The sequence below is a fragment of the Myotis myotis genome, unplaced genomic scaffold (genome assembly GCF_014108235.1).
Source record: "Myotis myotis isolate mMyoMyo1 unplaced genomic scaffold, mMyoMyo1.p scaffold_m19_p_15, whole genome shotgun sequence".
Classification (NCBI taxonomy): domain Eukaryota; kingdom Metazoa; phylum Chordata; class Mammalia; order Chiroptera; family Vespertilionidae; genus Myotis; species Myotis myotis.
Window position 1 is genome coordinate 4,565,569 of NW_023416319.1, and position 27,346 is coordinate 4,592,914.

Here is a 27,346-nt window from a genome sequence, read left to right on the forward strand (position 1 = left end):
GAGCTGCCGAGGCCATTGGCTGCTCTGCTCACAGACCGAGAGCAGGAGCCACAGATAAGCCCTGGAAAGGCTCTCGCTGTCTCCACTGGTCCCGGGAGGCCACTGGCAGCCCCCACGCCTGTACATTTGACTCTGGGCTCCATCCCTGCCATTGCCCCAGCCCAGTGGCCAGAGCTGGCTGACGTCCCGGGGGCGGAGGGGCCATGAGGGCAGCTCTCTGGGCCTTGGGAGTCGGGCCCCTTCTCCTCACTCTCCGGGCAGTCCCCATCGGTGAGTTTCTTCTTCCTTCATCCACGGAACCTTCTGGAGGCAGTGGCTCTGTAGATGCCGAGGTGCCGAGTGTGAGGACCCCCTGCTCTGACCAGCTGCCTGGGTCTCGCTCAGCTTGGAGCGGGTGGGAGATCCTGAGGTAGGAGGGTATGTGGACTCCAACGTTCAGAGCAGGTCCCATCCCAGGGTGAACCCAGGGCCTCCCGTCCCACTGCTCAGAGCCTAGGGTGTGGGCTGGGTCAGAGCCTGGATGAAATGAGGGAACATGGCTGGGGTCTGGTCTCAAATCCTAGACTGACAGGAGGTGCGATGGGTCCAACAGGGGGCTGTTCCACCCCCTGTGCCCTGGAGCAGGGCTGGGAGGCGAGGGTGGGGGACGTTGCTACCCCTGGCGGTGAGGCTGAGCATCGGGCATGGTGCTGGGACATGGAGGACAGCTATAGCCCCAAGGAGACGCCACACCAGGCTGGGGGCACAGGGGTGTGGGAGCTGCTGGTCCAGAGGCCAAGAGGCAGAGTCCTGGGCAGGAAGCTGCAGAGGGGCCTGCATGCAGCCCTGAAGGAACAGCATGGAGAGGACGGAGGTGAGGCCGAGCCCCTGCGGGACCTGCCTACAGTAGCATGGGTGCGTGTGCATGTATGCGTGTGAGAGAAGAATGTGAGCGTGTGTGCATATGCATGTGAGTGTGCATTCGTGTGAGTGTACGTGTGTGAGTGTGTGTCAGGGCAGGGAGGCAGGAGAGGGTAGCAGCATTCGGTACCCTGGAAGCTGACAGAAGAAAACGTCACTGCCCAGGCTGACCCGGGGTCCAGCGAGGAGATGACTACACAGCTGGACAGAGGGGGCACCCAGGTGGTGGGGTGGGAATCTGGTGGCAGGGAGGTGGGGGCGGGGGAATGGCACCAGGGGCCCTGTTGTGTGTTAGGGACACAGGCACTGGTGCAGTTCACAGGCTGGGAGGCCGGGAGGAGGCGCGGGTGGAGCAGTGCCACGATGGCTGAGGGCCCCAGCGGGAGGTGGGAGGGCCTGCTTCCTCCGGTCCCCGCGGGCAGCCCTGGTGGTGGTCTGGGGTGACCCAGGCTGGGACGAGGTGGCCCCCCTCTCAGGAGTCCTGGGGCCGCTGTTTTATTTCCCTGCACCAGCCCAGGACTGGGGCTGAGGGTGGAGGGTCAGGGGCTGTGATGAGGTGGGGGTTGCCAGGGGCTGAGGAAAAGACCAGGGTGCGGAGGCCTAGGAAGGGTGTGGCTGGGGGCAAGCTTCCGGGTCACTTTTCTAATCTGGCTCTACCGGCAGCAAGGCCTTGGGGGTGGCCCCAGGCAAATGCAGAGGCCATCATCACTGGGCTCACCCTCCACCTCCCCTCCCCTGGCACCCAGTGGTCTGATCCACTGAGGCTGGCCTGTCCCTCCGCAGGCGGACCCGGCAACCTGAAACTGGCGAACAGATACAGTGAGTGTGACGGATTGGTGCTGGTCCAACACGAGGGTGTGTGGGGACACGTGTGCAACCAGGAGTGGACGCTGGCGGAGGCATCGGTGGTCTGCAGGCAGCTGGGCTGCGGCCAGGCTGTGGGGGCCCCCAAGTATGTCCCGCTGCCCCATGAGAGGCGGCAGCCCGTGCTCCACAACGTGTCCTGCAGGGGGGACGAGTCCTCCCTGTGGGAGTGCAGCCTCGGGGCGTGGACGCAGACCCAGTGCCCCCACGAGTGGATGGTGGTAGCGCTGTGCACCAGTAAGTCAGTGCTGGGACCGTGGGCGAGGGGAGGAGGAGGGAGGGGGGGAGTCAGGGGATGGGGTGTGGGAGGGGAGGGGGGATGGGAGGAGAGGCAGGCAGGTCTGTGGCTCTCTGGGTGGGCTCCTTTTGGGCACAGGAGCCCGCCTGGCCCCTCTAGCCAGGCCCAGTCTCATCTCCATTCCATGTCCTTGCGAGGCCCTGTTCTAGGTGCTGGGCATGCAGCTGGGGATAACCCGCACCTTCCCGCAGGGCAGAGCTGGGCTCCCGGGGAGAGACAGAGAAAACCAAGGACCCAGTAAAGCAGCAGCTGGAATGAGGAGCAGGGGTCGGACAGAGGGGGGTGGTGGGGGGGACCGCCCGGTCTTCTAGACACTTGAGGAGGCTGAGGGGCCCACGTGGGTATCTAATCAGGATTTCTCACCCAGAGGCAGGGTGTCTGTCTGTGGGCACTTAGGGCCCCGCCTCTGACGCAGCCCCACTGCTCGGGTTGTGGGGTGCAGGCGCCCTTTTCAAAAACGAGTAGGTTGTCAGGAGCATGACAGCAGCGCATCACCCCAGGCACGGCCCCTCTGAGGGGGTCCTTCTGAGCGAGGGGCCCTGTGTGACTGCCTGGTCGGAAGGGGCCCTCAGCCCAGCACTGACACCGAGGAAGGAGCAGGGCCTGCCTCTGGGGCTGGGACCCCGGGCGGGTGGAGAGCCTAGGAGCTGCCCTGCCCAAGTGGAAATGTCTGTGGGGGTGGCCGCAGGCCCCCCGTGAGGCGGGGACAGCAGCGGCTGCCCCTTCTGAGTGTGGCTCGTGCTTTCCAGACGGTACTTTCCGGGAGATCCGGCTGGTGAAGGGCCGAAGCCCCTGCTCCGGGCTCCCCGAGATCAGGAACCTGAACGGCATTGACCGCCTCTGTGGCCTGCATGAGACGGAGGCCACAGTGTTCTGCCAGGAGCTGGGGTGCGGCCCCGCGCTGCAGGCTTCCCGCCAAGATGCAGGCACTGGCGGGAAGTACATGACTTGCCAGGGCACGGAGCCCACCATCCGAAACTGCAGACTCAACAACAACCTCCGCAGCGGCTGCGACTTCCAGCAAGACGCAGAGGTGGTCTGTTCAGGTGAGGCCACCCCCACACCTGCCCCCTTCCCCTCGCGGACACCTGTGCTGCTTGCTGCTCAGAGGAAGTGGAGCAGGTGAAGGGGAGAGGGGGGAGAGAAGAGGAAAGCGCTGAGTCAGAGGTGAGAGGGCATTGCCCACATCCACCCCAGAGTAGGGGCAGGCTGAGGCAGTGCCCTGCGGCCTGAGGGCCTTGACGTTGCCTCCAAGATTGGACAGGGCCTTGATGCCACCACCTGGGCAGGCGCAGGCTGTGACATGCATGGACGCCTGCAGCAGGTGTCTCTAACCTCTGTCCTGGGGGAAGCACCCAGGGACCCTGCTTTGTTCTGCGTGCAGGGCGCACCGGCCTCTGGCTGTCAATCTGTCCACTGCTTGGCGGACGCACTGCCTGGATACAGAGGACCTCCTCTGGCTGGAGCGCCCTGGGGTCCAGGGAGATGGCTCCAGGTGAGCTGTTTACCTGAGAACACCGGCTCCTGACTGAGAATTTGTCTCCTCCCCCAGGACACATTGAGGCCCGGCTGGTGGGCGGCGAGCACCCCTGTGCTGGGCGCCTGGAGGTGAGGCGTGGCCTGACCTGGGGCACCGTCTGTGACCAGGACCTGGACCAGGCCACAGCCCACGTGGTGTGTCGGGAGCTGCAGTGTGGCATGGCCGCGTCCACACCCCCGGGCGCGCACTTCGGCCAGGGCTCTGGGTCCGTGTGGACGGAGGCCTTCCGCTGTGCAGGCAACGAGTCCCTGCTGTTCCATTGCCCTCGGGCGCCTGGGCACCAGTGTGGGCACAGCCAGGACGCCGGGCTCAGGTGCTCAGGTGAGGCCGGGAGGGTGGGCTCTGAGGCTCCCCTGCCTACTTTCCCACCAGCCTTCCTCTGGGATTCCTCCTGGGTGTTCCAACCCAGCGCACAGAGATGCCTCCAGCCAGGAGGGTGTCCTGTTCCAGTTAGAGGAAGTGGCTGCTGTGGGTTGAGGGGAGGGGAGGAGAGGGGGGTGGGGGCCTGGTCCTAGAGGAATGTTCTACCCCAGCCCCCCCAGGGCAGGCCACGAAGTGTGGGCTTCTCTGCACAGATGTGTGAGCCAGTGCTGAGCCTGGGGAACAGGGGGAGCTGGTCAGAGCCAGGTGACAGCTCGGTGGCCACCACACTGGGTGCAAAGAGAGAAATTGCCCTTTGCTGGGTGTCCGGGTCAAAGGGAGCCTGACACCCCGTCCCCACAGAGTTCCGGCTGGTCAACGGCAGCAGCAGCTGTGAGGGGCACGTGGAGCTCCAGGTTCAAGGGGCCTGGGCACCCCTCTGTGCTGCCCACTGGGACTTGGCAGACGCCACCGTCCTCTGCCACCAGCTCAACTGTGGCAGTGCCCTGGCCGCGCCCCAAGGAGGTCACTTTGGGCACGGAAGCGCTCCCCTCTGGCCCGACAGGTTTCACTGTGCGGGGACAGAGCCCTATTTGTGGAATTGCCCGGTGAGCACCCTGGGCGCCCCCGCCTGTGCCCCGGGAAACTCGGCCTCCGTGGTCTGCTCAGGTGGGTCAGCAAGAGCCATGGGCAGAGGGGCTGGGAGTGGACGGGGCTGAGGCGGGGGGCGGTCCTCTCCCCTTTCCAGGCCCAGGGTGCGGCCCCTGGCCCTGCCAGCCCCTCCCACGCCCCGCCTCTCTCCCCAGGTCTCCGCCACGCCCTGCGGCTGCGGGATGGGCAGAGCCGCTGTGACGGCCGCGTGGAGGTGTCCCTGGACGGCGTGTGGGGCCGCGTCCTGGACGACGCGTGGGACGTGCGCGGCGCGGGCGTGGTGTGCCGGCAGCTGGGGTGCGGAGAGGCGGAGCGGGCCTACGATGCGGCCGCCCCGGGGCGCGGGGCCGGCGTGGGGCTGAGCGGCGTGCGCTGTCTGGGCAGCGAGGCCCGCCTGGCCCAGTGCAACGTGTCCGCGTCGCGGCTGGTGCCGGCGGGGACCTGGCGGGACGCGGGCGTGGTGTGCGCTGGTGAGTGAGGCCCCGGCCCGCGCCTCCGTCCGCCCGGAGCCGGAGCCGGGCCGCGCTGACCGGGTGTCCCCGCAGGGAGCCGCCGCGTGCGCCTGGCCGCGGGGCCGGGCCGCTGTGCGGGGCGCGTGGAGGTGCTGCACGGGGGCGCGTGGGGCACCGTGTGCGATGACGGCTGGGACCTGCGGGACGCGCACGTGGTGTGCAGGCAGCTGGGCTGCGGCCACGCGCTGGGCGCCCCGGGGGCGGCGCACTTCGGGTCCGGGTCCGGGCGCATCTGGATGGACGAGCTGGGCTGCGAGGGCAACGAGTCTGCGCTGTGGCGGTGCCCGTCCGGTGGCTGGGGCCAGCACGACTGCGGGCACAAGGAGGACGCCGGCGTCTTCTGCTCAGGTCAGTCCCGGGAGCTGAGTTCTCTGGGCAGCGGGTATCTGAGGGTCGTGGTGTCTTCGTGGTAACAGCGCGCACTGGCTCTTTGCGGGCTCGCTCCTGTGTCCAGGGCCTCCGCTCTTCCCCGCAAGGAGAACTCCACAGTGGATGCTCGGTGTCCTCCGGCCCCGGCCCCGGAGACGCTGCAGGACCAACACCTTTCCCTGTTGGCGGGCGGGGCCTGGGGTGGGGGGTGCGGGGGGTGCGGCGGGGAGGGGCGCCTGCTCCTGTGGTGCCGGTGGTCCTGGAACTGCAATGCCTGCGGTTTCCCCCCTTCTCAGGAGGTCACCTCACACTCCGTCCGAGTCCCCCTGTGCCAGCGCCTTTGGGTGTATATTTAACACTGGATTGCCCAAGGAAGTCATTTTGACTGCTTTTTAATTTCAATTAGAAAAACAATTATGTATATCAGGACACAATGTCTTAGAACTTTGTGACTTTTTGTACAACATATAAATGTGTTTATTAATAATTGTAGTTACCGCCCCCCTCCTTCATTTCCGGTATATATATATGTGTTATACCTATATTGCCCAAAAGCAGTCATTTTGACTGCTTGGGGGGAGGGGGGGAATTTTAAATAATCAAATGACTATTATTATTTAATTGAGTAAATTTCTTATATGACCAGTTCGGCTCTGTATTGAAATAACAGTTTTCATTTTTTTTCGATTACCGTCACATGATAACATACAAGTACATGATAAATTGTCGATACTTGATAAGTTGCAGTTGCTCAATAAGCTAAACTAGTGTTATTCGAATCTTTATGCAGTGATACTTGTTCTAATAAGTTGTTTACTTTATTTCTTTTGCGCCCTAAATTCATGAAAGAAATGTCGAATAGAAGTGAGTTATTGGAAAAGCTAAGGAACATAAGTGAAGAGTGCGCCGATATTATTCTTCCACAATGCAGTCATTTTGACTGCTTTTGGGCAATATAGGTACATACTAAATTTCAGTCTTTCTAGTGTTAATGGGCTGCAGGACTTTTTCCAGAGTATCTTTAAGGCTTTTAGCTCACACACATCTGAGGCTCTTTATGGGGTTCTTGTCTGGGTGTGATGGTGGTTGAGGGACAGAATTTTGCCGCTGATTGGGGGCGTGAGCCTGGAGACGCCTGGGGAGGGGTTGGGTGTCCAAGTCTGATCTCTTCTTATTGCTTTTGGTTCCTATTTTGCTTTAGGAAAGTTTTCCTAAACTATGTTTAGAAGATTACATCTATTTCCATCATTCTGTTGTGTGTGTGTGTGTGTGTTTTAATTATTATTTCAGAGAGAGGAAAGGAAAGGGAGAGCCAGATAGAGACATCAGTGATGAGACAGATCCTCCCACCCCCTACTGGGGACCAGGCCTACAACCCAGGCATGTGCCCTGACTGGGAATCGAACCATTGACCTCCTGGTTCATAGGTCAATGCTCAACCACTGCGCCACGCTGGCCAGGCTGTCATTGTGTTTTTCATGTCCTTACAGTTCTTCCTCTGACTGGTGGACTCCCCAGGCAGCTGCTGCTGCTGGGGACCAGCTTGGCAGGGGCGGGGGACGCTCTGTTTCTGATAGGACCGAGCCTGGCAGCAGGGCTCCACAGCAAGAGGCCCAGGCGTGGAACGGCACGGTCACTCCTGCCCACTCACTCCGTTGGCCAGAGCCTGGAGGCCAGACTGGGTGGGCGGGGAATAGGCTCATTCATTGCAAGGAGCGTGGACACAGGCAGATCTGTGACCACCTCTGTAATGTGTCACGGATGTATTTCCTTCCCGTGTTTTCTCTAAGCCTATTTTAATCAGTTATGACTGTCACATGCAATTCATACCCAACTTTCTTCATTGATCCTGGTATATAGATATATAGGCCCTCATAACAATTTTAAAGGATTGTCTAATACTCTGATATGTGGCAATATTTAGTCCCCCTGTTGGAATTACACTGGCCAATGGTATTATGACGGTCCTTGGACACTGGCCAGCCTGGACTGGTGCTGTGTCCCAATGCTCTGGGCTAATTCCTTTTTTCTTTTTTTAAATTTTTATAGTCACTGCTAAATGGGTCATCTTATGCAAAAGTATTATTTTGTATTTCAAATAATTTCCAAGGTTGGGTTTCTAGACAATCAGCTGGCACACCTGCTAAGACGTTACAGTTTGGGCGTCACGCTGGTGGCCTGTGCTTAACTGCTGGCTGCTTCCTTAGGTGGGAGATGGCTGTGGGGGTGTGGGGTCGATGCCAGGGCCTCTCTGGTCCGATGGCTTTGAGCGGCATCGGTCTCAGTGCTGGGGCCCCTCCTTCAGAGACTTCCCCTGGCCTGACTGTTCTTGTCTTGCAGAGTCTGTGGCCCTGAGGCTGCAAGGGGGCACCCAGCACTGTGCTGGGTGGCTGGAGGTGTTCTACAACGGCACGTGGGGCGCCGTATGCGGTAACTCCCTGAAGGAGAACTCCTTGTCCATCATTTGCAAGCAGCTGGGCTGTGGGGAGCAGGGCTGGCTGGAGAACAGGCCCGTCCTCACTGGCCTGGGCATCTCCTGGGTGGACAACATTGAGTGCCGCAGGCTGCAAAACTCTACGCTGTGGCAGTGCCCCTCAGCCCAGTGGCATCCGCACTCCTGTGCCCACGGAGAAGAGATCTGGATCACCTGTACAGGTGGGCCCCTGGCGGTCTCTGGCGGGTCTGGTCACCCTCAGGGGCTGCCACTGACCCATGGCTGCGGGCCCGGGCATCCCTGGGGCTTCACAGACTTCATTCTGAAGCTTTTCGGGGCATTTACTCTGGGACGGCCCCTGTTTAATCCAATAGGATTATCAGCAAAAACGACGCAGGACCCCGGGGAGACCCTCAACTGCTCAGCCACCCGCAGCTGCCCAGGTACTCCCCTGCCCCTCTGCCTGCCAGGCCGCACCCCAGCCCCGCCCTACAGTGACCACAGCCCCCTTTTCCAGAGGAAGGCTCGGTGCGCGTGAGCGGGGGCGAGGACAGCTGCTCCGGCCGCGTGGAGCTCTGGCACGAGGGCTCCTGGGGCACCGTGTGCGACGATTCCTGGGACCTGGCGGACGCGGAGGTCGTGTGCCGCCAGCTGGGCTGTGGCAGGGCCATCAGCGCCCTGGCCGGGGCCGCCTTTGGTCCAGGCTCAGGGCCTGTGTGGCTGGACGAGGTGGGGTGCCGGGGCAGCGAGGCGTCCCTGTGGGGCTGCCCAGCGGAGCCGTGGGGACGTGCGGACTGCGGGCACAAGGAGGATGCGGGCGTGCGCTGCTCCCGTGAGTGGGCAGGAGGTGGGGGGGGGGTGGATAGTTGGGGGCTGGGAAGGGGGTCTCAGGAGAGCTCCTCTGGCGTGTCCCCCCACTGTGGGTGCTCCCAGGGCCCCGAGGCTGCCCCTGTGCTAGGTCGCTCTGAGGGGTGGGGCACAGGCTGCCTCTGTGGGAGTTCAAAGACATGATAGGCTCAGGCTGAGTGGGGCTGGGGCGCTGCTCAGAGGGCCTGGGCTGCTCAGGGCTATGGCCGCCTCTTCTTACTCGCCCCAAGGTCTGGCCCGTTTCTCCTGCAGGTGACAGAGGGACCACGGTCCGCCCACCAGCATCAGGTAGGTGTGCTCTTCCTCACCCTCAGTCCACACGCTCCGGTCTGACCCTGACCCAGAGGAGCTTGCAATGGGGTTACAAGGAGGGGCGCCCTGGAGTCTCCTGTGGGCACCTGTGCCGCAGTCTGGGGATGCTGAGGTCATCAGGGGCAGGGCCGCAGTGCCGGAGATGCCCTGTGGTTGGAGGAACACGGCTGCCCGTCCTTGTGCCAGCCGGGTGGAGAGCCGTGAGGAGGGACAGCAGGCCTGGGCCCTGCCCTAGCTACTTCTGGGGTCTTTCCCTTGCCAACTGGAGGTTTTGGCCCTCGTGTGTGCTGTGGCCTCTTAGAAACGTGGCTATGTCCAAAGCACAGGTGAGGGCAGTGGCTATCAGGACTGTAGGAGCTGCCCTTCTGCCCCTCCCTTCTGTGCCCTCCCCCTTGGCCCTGAGCTGTGTGACCCCCTCAGGGCCAACTCTGGGGGAGGAGCAGGACAAAGCCCATCTCTCCTCTGGGCGCCCCTCCCCCCACTCAGGTGGTCCAGGCCGGAGGTCACAATTCCCCAGGCAGTGCAAGCGCTCAGGGAAGACCCGCCTCTCACTGTCCCTACAGGCCCTGCCTTGGCCCCACTGCCTTCCCTCAAGGCTGGGACCCTGCCCATGATCTTCTGCTTCGTTCTGGGAACCCTCCTGGGCTGCGTCTCCCTGATCCTGGGGGTGCAGTGGTACCGCAGAGGAGCCTGCAGAGGTAGGTGGTAGGCATGGCCTATGAGGGTGACACAGGGCCTGGGGATGGGAGGGCTGGGGGGCACACTCTGCGCGCCCAGCCTGTCGCAGGCCCTCTCTGTCCTGGTCACTGCCCTGCACGCTGGGTGTCACCCGATCTCCCCTGTGATGACTTGTCGGGGACCCACAACTTGTTGGGGACAGGGGGCTCTGGGCTCTGCTCTGCTTCTCAGAGGAGCTGGGTGAGAAGATTCGTGGTCCTAGGGCTGCCTGGGGTGGGACAGGCTCGAGGGTTCCCCATTCCTGGGTCACCTGAATAGCTGGGGAGCTCTCTGGTCTTGGGTGCCCACAGAAGTGTGTGTTCCTTGTGCTCCTGATGGAAACCGAGGCAGGAGGAGCTGAGGGGTCGAGGGTCCCACCCTGCGTGGGGCCGGCAGCTGTGGCCTTAGACAGCAGCAGTGTCAGGACTGCAGGTTTGGGTGTGGCCTTTGCAGGTTTTGGAATGTTGGGGACTCGGCCCTCGGAAGTTGTTTATGAGGACATTGGAGCTGTCCCCATGGGGGAGAAGGTCGAAGGGTCCAGTGTGCCCCAGGACCTGCTGCCGGAAGAGGACTATGACGATGCCTGGGAGCCCGAGCCAGGCCCTGAGGAGCCGGAGGAGGAGCCGGAGGAGCCGGAGGAGGGGACGGCCCTGAGCTCCGTGGGTGTGCACCTGTGCGCCGCGGCGTCCGCTGTGCTTGTCCTGCTGTACTGCTCCTATGTCCACGGCTCTGCCCTGGCCAGCGCCTACATTTAAAGATCCCAGGAGCCCCCTCTCTGTGTGTCTGTAACCCTCACTGCTGTCGGGCTTGGGCTTTGATACGCGGCTGTCCCTTCAGAGTTGCTTGTTACCCTTATGAGCAGACGTGGCGTTTAGGGAGGGCCCTAGATTTTTATTTGGGCATCTTTTCATGGCTGTGCACAGAGTCCTTCCAGAACCCTGTTCCCAGTCAGCTTTGGGGGGAGCAGATGGTGGGAGGAGACACTTGTGAGCACCGCTTTACTCTCACCCCCACTCGCTGTCCATCCTTGTCTGCCCCTCTGGCTTTGAGGTGCAATGACCAACCAGGGCCCAGACGTCCTGGAGGCTCCGAGGAATTGCTGAGAACACCATGCATGTCTCTCCCCTTAAGTACAGGTGGACTCCGCACCCTCCGGGCCCCAGAGTGCAGGCTGGGACGGAAAACCAGCCTCCGGGCCCCAGAGTGCAGGCTGGGACGGAAAACCGCGGTGGCCCCGGCTGCAGGATGCGATGCGCAGGAGCTGGCCATCGGGGACACCAGCAAGACTCCTGGGAGCTTTCATGTTTCTCATTTCTAAAAAAGATTCTATTAAACTCCCTTTGAACGCATTCATCCATCCATTCGTTCACCTCAGAACATTCCCCAGACATCCACCGTGGCCAGGTTCTGTTTTCAACCCCCCAACCCTCTGCCTCGCTCTGGCCTGATATGGGCTCTGAGTGTTTTCAACTCTCCTCACCCACAGCCTTTTGCCTGAAGGTTCTACAGGGTGTGGGGTGGGCTCCCTGTGAACCAGCTCCTGGCCACTCTACTCTCGCCTGCAGACAGCCCTCCCCCTGGCTCAGGTGCTGTGCCAGGGTCCCCAGCACCCAGAGCTGTCCTGCCCTGATGACCCACCAAGCCCTTTGTGACCACACCTCCCTGACCACACCTCCCTGACCACACCTCCCTGGCCCCTCTGTGGGAAGTGTTTCTCTGTGTCCTCTTCCCTGTGTGGGTCTGGGATAGGTTCACACATGACCACATATCTGACCTCTGCTGACTCACTCTCCCACGTAAATGTCTTGGGAAGGACCAGGTTAAATCATCCTGTGAATCCCTCATCTATAGGGTCTCCCAGTGATGGCAGCGATTACCGCCCACCTCTCAGGGTTCCCTTGAGGGTCTGGCCAGCAGGCTGGGGGTTCTCTCTGAGCACTGCCTCCCACCCCCAGATCTCCCCCTGTGCCCACCCCCTGGGCTGTGAGAGAGGCACAGCTTGTGCTTTCCAGGACCACTATGCTGCAGACGATGAAAGTCAGTCCCTTCTGGACAGGAAGCCTGGTGAAGGAGATGGGGTCATGTCCACAGAGGTTGGACGGGGCCTCTGGGGTGAAGTGGGTGAGGAAGGCTAGTTGCCGGGCCCTGGGAATATGGCAGGAACAGCTCCTGACAGAGCCTTGAGGCGACAAGGAGTGTCCTGGATGTCTGAGCTCACCTTGCACCCCTGTGCACACACACAGGAGCCTCCCTCTGGCCTCAAGAGGTGGCCAGCCTGGCTCGCGGTGCATGCTGGGTGTTCCCGAGGTCCGAGCTGGGTGCTGGGCCAAGTGCATGGCCAGGCTGCGGTGTGGGAGGGGCGGAGCCTCAGCACAGAGGGTCCTGCCCATAGGGTCTACCTCCCTCTCGGGAAGGGGCGGAGGACCGAGCTGCCCTCTCTTAAACTGCTTCTCTGGAAAATCTTTTGGAAAGTAACTTTCACTGATGATATTCTGGTTAGAAAATAATACACATGATTATAATTTTTTTTAATATCTCTTTATTGATTTCAGAGAGGAAGGGAGAGGGCAAGAGATAGAAACATCACTGATGAGAGAGAATCATGGATCAGCTGCCTCCTGCATGCCCCCTAGTGGGGCTCAAACCTGTGACCCAGGCATGTGACCTTGACCTGAATCGAACCTGGGACCCTTCAGTCCGCAGGCCAACGCTCTATCCACTGAGCCAAACCGGCCAGGGCATGATTATAAATTTTAAAACTCATGGAGCCAAGGAAGAAAATGAACTGCCCGCCTCACACACACACACAACCATGCACAATGAAATAAACAAAAAGAAAATGAAAACCGTTATTCTCTCCGGAATGAATACATCCACTCTCCTTGGTTTGTATCCTTTGAGAACTTTTCTTTGAACAGAGGCACAGACATAAGCATGAGCTACAGCGATGCATCGGGCGCACATTAGTGCTTCCTGTGCGTTTCCCACCTGAAACACGCGCTAACCTACGCACTCGTCAACCGTCATTGTGAAAGGGCTTCCCAGCCTTCCTTTCTACGCGTCTGCCGTCGAGTGCTGTTCCAGGACTCCCTCCTCGCAGACAGGTGTCTGCCTCCCTTCCTGCTGCTGGTCGCAGGTCACGCACGTTCCTGCTGGTTTTGGTCCAATTGCTGGGTCCTGATGACACATTGAACGATCCGTGTTCATCCACACGCCTTTTGTGTGAGGCAGAGAGAGGTGCGTCTCCCACGGTGCCAGCTCCTGGCTCCAAGGTGGTTGTCGCCCGCCCATCTCTCACCTGGCCCTGCAGGAAGTCCAGCCCCGGCCTCGCCACGTGCTGCGGGGCTGCTGGGCCCAGGCCTGGTGTCTGAGCCTCTGCTCCACGTGACAGATGGTGGCACTGATACGGGGGAGGCGGGCGGGGCTCACGGGCTTCCTTCTCAGACGGCTCAGCGCTGAGCTGGAGTCCACCGCCTGCGCCGGTGCGGAGCACACCTCCCGGGCCTGAGGGGGCTCAGCAACAGAGGTGCCCAGGGATGGCATCGTCCCCTCTGCGGCTGTGGCCCCTCCTCCTGGCCTGCTGGACCCTCCCTGCGGGTGAGTGCTGCTGGCCTGAGGGCTGGGGGCTCGGAGGATGGCCTGTCAAGGGAGGGGACACTGTCGCATGGTGCGTGCATCCCGGGAGCTCGGCCGGGGCCTGGGGTGGGGCTGTCTCAGCCCTTTGCAGGCGAGTGAGGATGGCCCGTGCACGTGGGAAAAGCCACGGGGAAAGGCCATTCCTTTTTGTTACCATTTTCTTTCGTAAATGTCATCTACCCCGAGCGTGAGAGAACGAGGAAATTGAAGTTAAAAGGGTACAGATTAGGAGGGAAGGCGAAAATTCGATTGCAAATTTTTGAAAATTCTGGACAAAACGTTCTCGAGCGGGCCACGCACGACCTCCACCTCCCTGTGTTCTGTCCCAAGGCCCCGCGGCGGAGTCCGTGGCCCTGCTGAGAGGCGGGAACCGCTGCGAGGGCCTGGTGCGGGTCCAGCTCGGCGGCCGGCGGGGCCCGGTGTGTGGGGACCACTGGGGCCCGCAGGAGGCAGCGGTCGTCTGCCGGCAGCTGGACTGCGGCGGGGCCCACGTGGCGCCCACCTACGTGATGTGGCCCCAGGAGAGGCAGCCCTCCTTGCTGCAGGGCGTGAGGTGCCAGGGCTCGGAGGCCTCGCTCTGGGACTGCGCCCCGGGGTCGTGGGAGAAGCCGGAGGGCTGCGCGTGTGAGTGCATCGGCGCGGTCCACTGCACAGGTAGGAGGCGGGGCATGTCGGAGGCAGCCCCTGGGTGGAAGCCCAGGACCCAGGACTGTGACCCTCAGGCCCTCGTGGCATTGTCCTGGCCCCATAGGAGCAGGGCCCGGGATGGCCCAGGTGGGGGGCACTGTGCTTCCCAGCTGCGGGTTGCACACCCAGGGCAGCCCTTTCGGGGTTCATTTGCCTCCTCCCGCCAATGGTCAAGCATTGGGCCCCAGGGGGACCACACGAGAGAAAAGGGAGCCTGTTTCCCTCTCCCACTGGCCCCTCTGCTCTGGCGGGGCTCCCAGGGCGCCCAAGTCCCAGAAGCTGGAGTGCTTGGAGCTCAGTCCTGCCGTCCCTGTTGGAGGCCTTCGGGCAGGAGGGGGAGCAGCCACCCCTCCTGAGGGATCCTGGGTGGGAAAGAATTGCCTCTGCAGAGAAACCCAGGGCTCTGCCAAACCCTCTGTCCGGGAGCCGCTGTGTGCAGAGTGGGGTGCGCGCCCCAGGCCGGTGGGGCTCAGGTGAGCAGCAGGCGGGCTCCTGTGCTTCTGCAGGTGGGGAGCTGGCGAAAGTGGGGCTCAGCGGCGGAGGCAGCCCCTGCGCAGGGACCTTTGAGATCAGACTGCCTGGAAGCCCTAGTATGACGTGCGGTTTGCACGTGGAGGAGGCGAGTGTCTTCTGCAGGAGTCTGGGGTGTGGCCCCGTGCTCCAGGCGTCCAGACCCCACCGCACCGGGGGCTCTGGGGGCTGGGGACCTAAGATCGTGACCTGCCGGGGAACAGAGTCCAGCATCTTCAACTGCAGGTTCAATATGAACTTTCAGGACCAGTGCAACCTGCCGACAGATGCGCAGGTCGTGTGTTCAGGTAAGGACGCCTGGTTTGTGAGGGAGGCATCCTTTCATAGCTGTGTTCGGGGGACTGAAGGGGACATCCACTGACTAGAGAGGCGGGATGGGGGGTGGGGGATTGTCCACGCCCTGCCACCAGCCTGCATCCCTGCCCTGGGAGGTACTGGGTGCAGCTAGTGCTGGGGTTTAAACTGACCAAGTGACTAAAGTGCTGGCCGGACCCAGAATCCAAGTCAGGGGAGGGTGTGTGTGGGGGGGTGGGGGGCAGACGTGAGAGCCCTGGGCCCTTCGAGTGCATGGGCATGGGGGCTGTGCTCACTTACCCCGGCTTGGTGGAGCCCCAGGGGGTGGGAAATGAATGTTTGCTGTTGGAATAGGAGTGAGATGCCAAGTGATGGGAGGGTCCTCCCCACCTGCAGGTCCCACGTACCCCAGTGCCCCTCAGTGCTGGCCCAGCAGGTGGTTCTGGTCCTCCTGTCCTTCCTCCCCCTGGGACTGGAGGGCGGGAAGGCCTGCAAAGCTCCAGCCCTGCCCCTGAGGGGCTGTTTCAGCCCAGTGTCTGCCCCCAGGACACACTGAGGCCCGGCTGATGGGCGGCGAGCACCCCTGTGCTGGGCGCCTGGAGGTGAGGCGTGGCCTGACCTGGGGCACCGTCTGCGAAGAGGACCTGGACCAGGCCACGGCCCACGTGGTGTGTCGGGAGCTGCAGTGTGGCTCAGCTCTGTCCACACCCCGGGCCGCGCACTTTGGCCAGGGCTCTGGGTCCGTGTGGACGGAGGCCTTCCGCTGTGCAGGCAACGAGTCCCTGCTGTTCCACTGCCCTCAGGCGCCTGGGCACCAGTGTGGGCATGGCCAGGACGCCGGGCTCAGGTGCTCGGGGGAAAGTAAGTTTTTATGTGATTGTAAGGGGAATTGTCTCTTATTTTCCTTTCGGATTGTTTGTTGCCAGTCTATAGCAATACAACTAAAGTTTGTGTATTGATCCTGTACCCTCAACTTCCCTGAATGTATTAGCTTGAATCGTTCAATGTGGAGTCTGTAGGATTTTCTGTATAGATCATGTCTCTCAGGCCTTGATCACTATGAACCTCAGCAGATAGGTTTATGCCTCCTCTCCAACCTGAATGCCTTTTACGTCTTTTCTTGCCTAATTGTTCTGGCTGGAACTTTCAAGATAAAGTGGAACAGCAGTGGTGAGAGGAGTGCTGACCTGGGGGGAGGGGGAGGCGGGGGCGGGGAAGTTTTCAGCTTCTCACCATTGAGTATGCTAGCTTCGGGTTTTTCATAAACGCCCTTCATCATGCTGAGGAATGTTCCCTTCTTTTCCTAGTTCATTGAGTGTTTTTATCACGAGAATCTGTTGGATTTTGTCAGATGCTTTTTCTGCATCAACTGAGATGCTCATGCTTTGTTTAGTTTTTTTTAAAAAAATATGTTTTTATTGATTTTTAGAGAGAAGGGAGAGGGAGAGAGAGAGAGAGAAACACTGATGAGAGAGAAACATCGATTGGCTGCCTCCTTCACGCCCCACCCTGGGGATCAGGCCTACAACCCAGGTATGTGCCCTGCCTCGGAATCAGTGGTAACCTCCTGGTTCATAGGTAGATGTTCAACCGCTGAGCCACACCAGCCAGGATCCATTCATTTTATTTTTAAAGTCAATAAATTCTCTTCAGTTCCTTTTAAAATAATTGATATCTCTTTATTGAAATTCCGTATATCATGAGATATCATTAAACTGGTTTTCTTCAGCTCTTTGAGCACATTTAAGACACTTATTTAAGGTCTTTATCTAGTAAGTATAATGATTTAGTTTCCTCAGGGACAGTTTCTGTGTGTGTTTTTTCCATGTGAATGTGTCATAGTTTCTTGATACTTTGCATGAAGGAGACATTGCTAAATTACTATAGTATGGTTACTTTAAAAATCAGATTCTCCCACCCACTGTTTGTTGCTGCTAATTGCTGTGGGTCATAGTTGGTTGTTTAGTGACTTTTTACACCCTTTGTGTAAAGACTCTACTCCTTCTCGTGTGTGACCAATGAGGTCTCTTCTTATTTTATTTTATTTTTTTGTTATCTTAGTGGTGATAGCAATTTGACAGAGATTTTCTTAAATGCAAAACAAACAAAACATAAAATTCGTCCAGTCTTTGCATATTAGCTCTTTGTTGGAGCATAGCTTCAAGGCTGGGGCAGGCCATTTTTTCAACTCTGCCTTAGCATTCCTTCTTGCCTGGCAGAGCCAGACTTGCCAAGTTTTTGCTTCATTAAGTGTTTCTTAGTTGTAAGTTTTTGATTAGATACTAGAGTTTTCAAAAAAGTTGGTTATGACAGTTTTACAAGCCTAAACATTATTTATTTGTGTTTCAAAATTCATCTTTATTGTTGAAAGTATTACAGAGTCCCCCCCCCCATTGACCCCCTCCCCCTGGTTCCACCCTCTCCCCAGGCCGTCACCCACGATTGTCTGGGTCCATGGGTTATGCATACATGCATATAAGTTCTTTGGTTCATTTCTTCCCGTGTGCCCCCCTCCCCACCTCTCTCTGAGATTTATCAGTGTGTTGCATGCTTCCATGTCCCTGAATAAGCCTAAATATTACTTAGAGGAGAGGTGCAGTTTGGGGGTTCCCTTCTCTGCCATGTCTAGGGTTTTCCTTCCCAATTCCAGGGTGCAGCGTAGGTTGAGGTTCTAGTGATCAAGGCCTGAGAGCACGGCCGTGATGCTCTGCTGCTCCGGGGTCCTGGCGGGTCAGTAGAAGCAGCAGCTGTGCAGAGAGCGGGGTCTGCCTCAGTGTCCCCTTCCTGCCTGCACGGAGGCAGCATTCCACCACTTCGCTGCTCACTGGGATCCTGTTTCTGCTTGCACGTCAGGCTCCTGGAGAAGCTGATTTTGCCTGTTTCCCCAGGTTAACCATCACTGCAGTGGAGGGTGCTCCATCTTGGTGTTCTCTATCTGCCATTGACAGCGATGTCACACCCCAAAGATGTTTGCTTGCTCCCAGCTGTCCTTCCACGGTGCGGGAGTGGCTGTGTTGAACGAAGCCTGCACTAAGGAAGGGTCTGCAGGGTCGGGAGCAATGCTGACACCCTCTTCCCTCAAACCCCCCCACCCTAGGGTTCCGGCTGGTCAACGGCAGCAGCAGCTGTGAGGGGCGCATGGAGCTCCAGGTTCAGGGGGCCTGGGCACCCCTCTGTGCCGCCCACTGGGACCTGGCAGACGCCACCGTCCTCTGCCACCAGCTCAACTGTGGCAGTGCCCTGGCCGCGCCCCAAGGAGGTCACTTTGGGCACGGAAGCACTCCCCCCTGGCCCGACAGGTTTCACTGTGCGGGGACAGAGCCCTATTTGTGGAATTGCCCGGTGAGCACCCTGGGCGCCCCCGCCTGTGCCCCGGGAAACTCGGCCTCCGTGGTCTGCTCAGGTGGGTCAGCACCAGCCATGGGCAGAGGGGCTGGGAGTGGACGGGGCTGAGGCGGGGGGCGGTCCTCTCCCCTTTCCAGGCCCAGGGTGCGGCCCCTGCCCCTGCCAGCGCCTCCCACGCCCCGCCTCTCTCCCCAGGTCTCCGCCACGCCCTGCGGCTGCGGGATGGGCAGAGCCGCTGTGACGGCCGCGTGGAGGTGTCCCTGGACGGCGTGTGGGGCCGCGTCCTGGACGACGCGTGGGACGTGCGCGGCGCGGGCGTGGTGTGCCGGCAGCTGGGGTGCGGAGAGGCGGAGCGGGCCTACGATGCGGCCGCCCCGGGGCGCGGGGCCGGCGTGGGGCTGAGCCGCGTGCGCTGTCTGGGCGGCGAGGCCCGCCTGGCCCAGTGCAACGTGTCCGCGTCGCGGCTGGTGCCGGCGGGGACCTGGCGGGACGCGGGCGTGGTGTGCGCTGGTGAGTGAGGCCCCGGCCCGCGCCTCCGTCCGCCCGGAGCCGGAGCCGGGCCGCGCTGACCGGGTGTCCCCGCAGGGAGCCGCCGCGTGCGCCTGGCCGCGGGGCCGGGCCGCTGTGCGGGGCGCGTGGAGGTGCTGCACGGGGGCGCGTGGGGCACCGTGTGCGATGACGGCTGGGACCTGCGGGACGCGCACGTGGTGTGCAGGCAGCTGGGCTGCGGCCACGCGCTGGGCGCCCCGGGGGCGGCGCACTTCGGGTCCGGGTCCGGGCGCATCTGGATGGACGAGCTGGGCTGCGAGGGCAACGAGTCTGCGCTGTGGCGGTGCCCGTCCGGTGGCTGGGGCCAGCACGACTGCGGGCACAAGGAGGACGCCGGCGTCTTCTGCTCAGGTCGGTGCAGCCCCCCGGCCCGCGGCCCCTGCACGGCGGGCGGGCGGGTTCTCGCTGAGCCTCTCCCCCTGCAGGGCTCACAGACCTGAGGCTGCGGGACGGCAGCGGGCCCTGCGCCGGGCGCCTGGAGGTGTTCTACAATGGCACCTGGGGAGGCGTGTGCCGGACGCTGAGCCCTGCCTCCCTGGGCGTCCTGTGTGGCCAGCTGGGCTGTGGGCCGCAGGGACAGCTCCAGGCGGCGGTGGGGACCCGGAAGGCCCCCGGGACGCTCTGGGTGGCCTCCATTCAGTGCCGGCACAGGCACGACCTGTCCCTGTGGCAGTGCCCGTCAGCCCCCTGGGACCAGCATTCGTGCTCCAGCCAGGAGGAGGCCTGGGTGGTGTGTGCAGGTGAGGGAGCCGTGGGGCGGGGCGGGGGGGGGGGGGGGGCGGTCTGTAAGGATCGAGCCCCAGGGCTGGCCCGACATGGATTCCCTGCAGCGGTCATGGCGCAGCCCCTTTGCTCTAAGGCAGTGGTTCTCGACCCCTTTTGGGGTCGAAGGACCCTTTCACAGGGGTCGCCTAAGACCATCGGAAAACAAATATATAATTACATATTGTTTTTGTGATGAATCACTATGCTTTAATGATGTTCAATTTGTAACAATGAAAATACATCCTGCATATCAGATATTTACATGACGATTCATAACAGTAGCAAAATTACAGTTATGAAGTAGCAACGAAAATAATTTTATGGTTGGGGGTCACCACACCATGAGGAACTGTACTAAAGGGTCGCGGCGTTAGGAAGGTAGAGTCTAAGGGATGACGCTACCACCCTCACTTTGCCTTATAGTCCCGGGTGTGCTGGTCCAGCACGGGGAGAGTCCTTGCCCTGAGGGTCTGAGCTGGCGGGTCATCTGGAGTCTTCTGAGACCTCCTGACTCCCCCGCAGTGGGGAGCAGGACCCCTGGGTGCGCAGCTTCCTGTAGGGAAACGTGCTGCGGGGAGAAGCCCAGGCCAGTGTGGGGAATCCTCACCCTGCGTGCCTACCCCTCGGCTAAATGTATAGAGTCTATACCAGCCGTGGGCAAACTACGGCCCGCGGGCCGGATCCGGCCCGTTTGAAATGAATAAAACTAAAAAAAAAAAAAGACCGTACCCTTTTATGTAATGATGTTTACTTTGAATTTATATTAGTTCACACAAACACTCCATCCATGGTTTTGTTCCGGCCCTCCGGTCCAGTTTAAGAACCCATTGTGGCCCTTGAGTCAAAAAGTTTGCCCACCCCTGGTCTATACTATAGACCTTTCCTCATCTGAGGCAGGCATTCCTGGTGCTGGGAAGAGAACAAGGAAAAGTATTTCACAGAATTTGAAACTGCCAACCTTGCAAATATCCGATGGGTACTACTTTCCTACACAGAAAAGGCAGGAGGAACTCCTCCGGACCCCGGGGAGACCCTCAACTGCTCAGCCACCCGCAGCTGCCCAGGTACTCCCCTGCCCCTCTGCCTGCCAGGCCGCACCCCAGCCCCGCCCTGCAGTGACCACAGCCCCCTTTTCCAGAGGAAGGCTCGGTGCGCGTGAGCGGGGGCGAGGACAGCTGCTCCGGCCGCGTGGAGCTCTGGCACGAGGGCTCCTGGGGCACCGTGTGCGACGATTCCTGGGACCTGGCGGACGCGGAGGTCGTGTGCCGCCAGCTGGGCTGTGGCAGGGCCATCAGCGCCTTGGCCGGGGCCGCCTTTGGTCCGGGCTCAGGGCCTGTGTGGCTGGACGAGGTGGGGTGCCGGGACAGCGAGGCGTCCCTGTGGGGCTGCCCAGCGGAGCCGTGGGGACGTGCGGACTGCGGGCACAAGGAGGACGCGGGCGTGCGCTGCTCCCGTGAGTGGGCCGGCGTGTGATGGGATGTTTCCTCGCTGCGTTCTCTTGGGAAGAAGCTGAATTGCTGTGGTTTCTGCTAACATTTGGGGGACATCTCTTGGTTTTTACCCCCAGCTCATGTCTACTCCGGGGGAGTTGGGGTACCTTGTGTCAAGTGCAGTGTGGCAGCCTCATTCTGTTTGCAGAGAACAAAAATGACCACAGCAATCCCCACTGTGCGTGTCTCCCTGAGCCGGGGTAGCTAGCTCCCTGCGCCATGCCAGGGGGCCGGGGGGGGGGAGGGCGCTGCTCAGGAGCCTCTGTTTTGGACCCAGGATAGTCACTGTTTTAGAGCGGAAACCTCAAGCCCTCACCAGCACACACCAGTCAATCATGGGGTGCTTTGCCCAGCAGATGCCCCCTCAGCAGTTCAGAAGCACGTGGTGGCCCCTGAGGGTGAGGGTATGGGCCCTGGCGGCTGCCTTCTCCCCCTCAGCCACCACGAACCGCTCATGGTCTCTCCTTCCACAGAGCCTGGCCCTGCTCCCCTGCGGAACCCAGAGCCCTGCCCGATGCTCAGGGCGGTCAGCACCGTCCTGGGAGCGCTTCTTGGTCTTCTCTTTCTGGGCCTCCTGGGCCTCCTGATCCTGCTACGAATCACACAAGCCAAGCAGAGAGGTATGTGCACCCACTGGGTCCCGATGGCCAGCATGGCAGAAACCAGCGGAAACTGAACACTGGTGTTGGGGTCCCTGACGTGGGGTTTCACTTCGAGTGAGTGGCCTTTTCTTGGCCAAACAGAGTGACTTAGAAATTAGTCAGCCTCAGGCCCCTGGGACTCGGTGCTGACCCTAGGAGGTCCCACCGGGAATCCACATGGAGGCTCACTGGGCAGCAGCCTCAGGCCCTGCTGAGAGCGGCTGGTGGCCAGGGGTGGGAGGGCACGGAGGGCCTGGTCCCACCACTGTAGCCTCCCAGGCCCTGCCCAAAGCATCCTGCCTTTCTGCTGCCGGAGTGGGGTTCCCCCCTGAAAGTCCTGCCCCCGCCCCCAGCCCACGGACTCATCCATACCCGGGGGTCTGAGTGTGACCCTGCTCCACTCCTCCGCAGGCCTGGGAAGTTCGGAGGTGTCTCCTGGAGAGCCCACCTATGAAGTCATCGGGGAACTGCCTCTCGCAGGGCTGTACGAGGAAATCGAGGAGGAGCCCCAGGGTGAGGAGGATCAGGGTGTCTGTGTTCCCAGCTCCAGAAGCCAGGTGGGGGGGTCCAGCAGGTGGGAACCTTGGGGAGGGGGTGTGCTTGTGCTTCTGAGTGGCTGGAGCTCGCAGCCTCAGTGTCCTGGAGGATGAGCGTGACAGAACCAGTCATGTGCTGTGACCGGATGGTTGAGGCGCCCCGGTATCCAGATGCCTGGAGGTCTCTGTCAGGTGGTGTTTTTTGGTTTTGTTTTTATATTTTTATTGATTTCAGAGAGGAAGGGAGAGGGAGAGAGAAATAGAAACATCCATTGATCTGATTGTGCCTCCTGCACACCCCACACTGGGGATGGAGCCCGCAACCCGGGCATGGGCCCTGGCCAGGAATCGAACTGTGACCTCCTGGTTCAGAGGTCAATGCTCAACCGCTGAGCCACGCCGGCCGGGCTGTCAAGTGTTTCTGGTGGCATTGCTAAGCTTTCCTAACAAGAGGGACGTCATCAGGCCAGGCCCCTGGTGATGAATCAGACGTGGCTTCTGGGGGATCCGTGACCCGGCGCCTCGCGTGCCTGTTTCAGAAGGGGCAGCGAGCCTCACGGACGGACAGTCTGGACCGGAGGAGGGTTACGACGAGGCTGCGTTTCCTCTGGAGGAGATGACGCTGTGAAGACCTGGAGGTAGAGTTGCCGCTGACAGAGTGGAAAGCACAGTTCGTGGTTTCCCTTTACGATGGTGTTGAATCCAGAACACACAGGAGCATTTTGGGGACTGTCCTCAAGCCTCTAGGTGAAACCCCCGTCTCCTCCCACCCCTGTCCCCTCGCCCCCATTCCTTCTGGGAGACACACGCCTGCGGGCTTTCTGTGCATCCACAACACAAACACAAACGCCTGTAGAAATCCATAGTTATGTTTGCCATTTCTTTAACGACATCCGTGGTGAGCCCTGGTTGGTGTGCTCAGTGGTTAGACCATTGACCCTCGCACCTGGGTTGCAGGCTCAATCCCTGGGCCTGGCGGAGGCGTATGCGGGAGGCAACCAATCAATGTGTCTCACATCCATATTTCTCTCTCTCTCTCTCTCCCCTCCTCAGCCCCCCATTTCACTCTCTCTCTAAAAAAAAAAAAAAAAACAATGGAAAAATACCCTTGGGTGAGGATTAACCAAAAAAAACCCCAAAAAACAAACTTATTTGGCAACATCTTCAGGTACCACTCACTGGAGGGCTCTGTGTCACTGGGCAGCATCTGCTTTCCTTTTTTTTTTTTAATCCTCATCTGAGGATATGTTTATTGATTTTCGAGAGAGTAAGGGGGAAAGAGAGAGAGAAACATTGATCCGTCACCTTCAGTACTTGCCCAATCAGGTACTGACCCTGCAACCTAGGCACGTGCCCGAATCAGGAATTGAACCCACAACCTTTGTGGTGTATGGGACATCACTCCAACCCACTGAGCCACCTGGCTGGGGCTGCTGCTGCTTTTTTCTTGTAAACTCTCCTTAATTGGGTCCAAAGTGTCCTGTGGCTTTTCTACATGTGTAATCATGTCATCTGTGAATAATGACGGACCCTTTCCTTTCCTTTAGACCTTTAACCTCTTTTTTGTTGTGCCTTATTTCAAGGGCCAGGCCCTCGGCCCCATATCGAATGTGGCAGCACAGTGGCCACGTGCCTCCCGATTTCCTTTCGCCATTAAATACAGTATTGGATATGTTTTTGTGGTCAATGCCATTTATCAGAGGAAGGGAAATCAGCCTGTTGCCCATTTCCTAAGGGTGTTGGTTTTTATCATGAAGCGCTGACTTTAATGCTTGTGCATCTGTTAAGATTATCCATGATTTCCTCCCCTTTGTGGTCATTGTGGTGAGCTGCATTGATTGGTTTTCAAATGTTAATCCAACCTTGGGTTAAGCAAACTAACCTCTGTCATGACATATTTCTTATTCATTATCTCTATTACAGGAATCAGTTTGGCAATATGTTGGATCAATATTTAGAAGAGGGCTTGATGTGTAATTTTCCTTTTCTGTAAATGCTTCTGTCTCATTTCTTTTGGCATGAGGATAATTTAGGTGTCATAAAAATTAGGAGATTTCCCTTCTTTAAGAAGTAATTGTGAAATTTTGTGTGGCCCTCGTTTTATATCTTCCTTAAATGCTTGGAAGAATTTGACAGTGAAGCCATCTGGGCCTAGAATTTTATTTTCTGGGGAATTTTCCTTTTCAGATTTAATTTTTAAAACTGTAGATAATTGAATTATTTGTGCTTTCTATTTCTTCTTAGATCTTGTTTGTGAATTTCTCTTTATCGATGAACTGACAATATTATCTGCATTTTAAATTTATTGACATAAAGTTATTGATAATATCTTTGTACTATCTTTTAAATGTCTATAATACCTATACTTATGTGCCTTTTTTCAATGTCGATAGTGGTACTTTGTGACTGCTCTGTTATTCTTGATCAGGGTTGCTAGGGGTTAACCATTTCACTAGCATCTTCAAGGCCTTAGGAAACATGTGCCTTTGACTTCCTTCACTTCTTTAAATTGAACATCTGATTTCAGTTTCACTTGTTTCTGCTCTGATCTGTGTAATCTTTTTCTTTCTACTTATTGTAGCTTTTTGGTAGTGGTATTTAGACCACTTATTTTCCACATTTCTTCTTTTTAATGTGTACATGCAAATTTATAAACTTTCCTTGTAATGTCGCTTCAGTTACATACCAAGAGGTATAGGCTGTATTTTTGTTTTAACAGCTTTGAGGTTAAATTAGCATACAATAAACTTCATATATTTACAGTATGTAAATGGCGATAAGTCTTGACACACGTGTACATTCAGGAAGCCATCACAGCAATCTTGGGAGTGGACTGGTCCCCAAAGATTTTTCCTGTCCTTTTGTATGTCTCTCTCCACCCCCACAGCTAATCATTGTTCAACTTTTTGTCACTGTAGTTTGTACTTTGGGGAATTTATATAAGTGGAATTAATACAGAAGATACTCTTCTGGGTGTTGGGGGACCAGCTGGCTTTTGTTCACTTGGCATAATTATTGTGTTTAGAAAGTTTCCTTAGAAAATTTTGTTAATAAAGTTTGCAGCTAAATGTATAAGAGATACTGGTATTAAGTTTTCTCGTTATGTCTTTCTCTGGTTTTAATACAAGGTTGACACTGACCTCACAGAATGAGTTGGGCAGTATTCTTTCTTGTTTAATTTTACGAAAACGTTTGTGTTGAATTGGTTTTATCTATTTCTTAAATTTTTGGTAGATTTTACCAGTGAAGCCATCTAGGCCTGGAGTTTTGTTTGCAGGAATGTTTTTAACTACAATTTCAATTTTTAGTGGATATAAGCTTACTGATGTAGGGGGGGAGGCGGATTGGGAGATGGTGGAAGAGGCCATAGAGGGGATAAATGGTGATGAAAAAAAAAAAAAGACACTTTTTGTATAAGCTTCATTAGATTGTACCTTTCAAGGAATTTGTCCATTTTGTGTATGTTTCTGAGTTTATAGGTATAAAGTAGTTCATAATATTCCCTATTGTCCTTTAATATCTGTACAATGTGAGTTGATAATAATACATCAATATTCACTCATTAATGACAACAAACATACCATACTGATATACGGTGCTAATGATAAGGGAAACTGGGTGTGAGCCTCAGATGTACTTTTCGTGTGGTCTGCTCAATTTTTATGTAAATCTAGAAAAGATCTCAGCAGTAGTCTATTTAAAATAAAATCCCATCTTTCCTGCAGGGACTGGCTGTCTGCGATACATTGAGGGGAGAGACCTTTGGCAAGCCAGTGGTCAGTGAGCTCACGCTGCCCCCTGGGGCCCGAGGGCCCTGGCCCTTCTCTGTGCCCTTCAGGGTGCTGGCTGTGCTCAGCCGGGGACTGTGCTCACAAGGGTCCCTGTTTACCTGTGGGAGGGAGTCCCTGCTCCCAGCACCTCAGCGTCCACCCCAAGGGGACAGACTGTGCTTAAAGATCAGAAGCAAATGAAGGAGTCACCACTGCATCTCATTTTCCGCCAGAGTAAGAATTCCCTGCGTCTTCTCCTGAAAATGTGAACGTCTTATATTTAGACAGGAGACGATCCGGGGCATGCCATTACATTCCAATCTTGCCTTTTGGACAATCGTCCCTGATTTTCTTCTAGATGTTTCTGAAAAGACAAATCTGTTTTTGTCTTGACCTATTTTATTGTGGAAAAAAAAAAGTGATACCAGAATTGCTTTGCTATGCCTTTTACTTCCGTTTGAAATGGCAGAACCCCCAGGACCTCCGCACATCTGCTCATCTGTGGCCTATCTGAGCCAAAGATCAGCAGGAGGGGAACCAGCAGTGTGGTCTGGGCTCCAAATAGGTCAGGTTCTTTAAGAGAAGCCTGGCCCAGCAGGGAGCCTGTACCCGAGCCAGGCCCAGTCCTGCGCCAGGAGGCCTGGGGGGGTCCCGGGAGGCGGGTGCCAGGCAGGAGGTGGTGGTGTACAGGCCTGCGAGTTGGGTGGAGGGTTAATCAGGGACAGGGGGCTGCACTGAGCTGAGTCTGTGCCTTTCTTCCCTGAACCGCAGCTCCTGGCCCCGCCTGACCCTCACTGGGGACAAGCTTCCCACCTAGCCCAGGAGCAGAGGATGGCGTTAGAACCAGGAGCCAGGATGCTCCATACTCCGCCTCATGGGAGTCTTACCTCCTCGAGGAAACGGCCTAGAGTGGGCCAGGCAAGAAGGGGCAGCTGTGGTTTCCACTAATGGGCTGTGGCCAAGGATGACCTTCCCAAAAGAGCTGGAGGAAGGGACAGGGAGAGAGAGAGAGAGAGAGAGAGAGAGAGAGAGAGAGAGAGAGAGAGAAACCTCAATCAGCTGCCTCTTGCATGCCCCCTACAGGAGATCCCACAACCCAGGCATGTGCCCCGACCTGGAATTGAACTGGTGCCTCTCTGTGTAATGGATGGTGCTCAACCAACTGAGCCACACTGGCCGGGGCTAAAAGATTGATCATTTTAAAGTATCTATTTATTTTTAAAAACATAGCACAAATACTGTGGAAAGATGGCCCAAAGAGTTGAATAAAATCATTGC

The 27,346-nt window shown here is 58.0% G+C and overlaps 1 protein-coding gene across 1 annotated transcript; it reads left to right on the forward strand.

The window, feature by feature from the left end:
- Positions 1-696: 696 nt before the first annotated feature.
- LOC118670297 lies at positions 697-22,926 on the forward strand. Its single transcript, XM_036337366.1, has 28 exons — positions 697-853; positions 1,684-2,001; positions 2,812-3,108; positions 3,615-4,061; positions 4,326-4,631; positions 4,769-5,083; positions 5,159-5,473; positions 7,835-8,149; positions 8,303-8,371; positions 8,446-8,760; positions 9,048-9,083; positions 9,671-9,805; positions 10,278-10,487; positions 10,961-11,127; positions 11,780-11,945; positions 13,269-13,421; positions 13,791-14,114; positions 14,654-14,965; positions 15,519-15,833; positions 18,070-18,375; positions 18,513-18,827; positions 18,903-19,217; positions 19,292-19,606; positions 20,549-20,695; positions 20,770-21,084; positions 21,595-21,741; positions 22,174-22,275; positions 22,838-22,926. The coding sequence occupies exons 1-28, from the start codon at positions 697-699 to the stop codon at positions 22,924-22,926; spliced, it is 6,723 nt and encodes a 2,240-aa protein (XP_036193259.1).
- Positions 22,927-27,346: the final 4,420 nt, after the last annotated feature.

Bases quoted from the DNA above. Each gene is read 5' to 3' on its own strand.
- LOC118670297 (XM_036337366.1), top strand. From the start codon at position 697: ATGGAGGACAGCTATAGCCCCAAGGAGACGCCACACCAGGCTGGGGGC. The intron at 8,150-8,302 runs GTGGGCCCCTGG...TTAATCCAATAG, and splicing joins GATCTGGATCACCTGTACAG to GATTATCAGCAAAAACGACG. The intron at 19,607-20,548 runs GTGAGGGAGCCG...GGTGCTGGGAAG, and splicing joins GGCCTGGGTGGTGTGTGCAG to AGAACAAGGAAAAGTATTTC.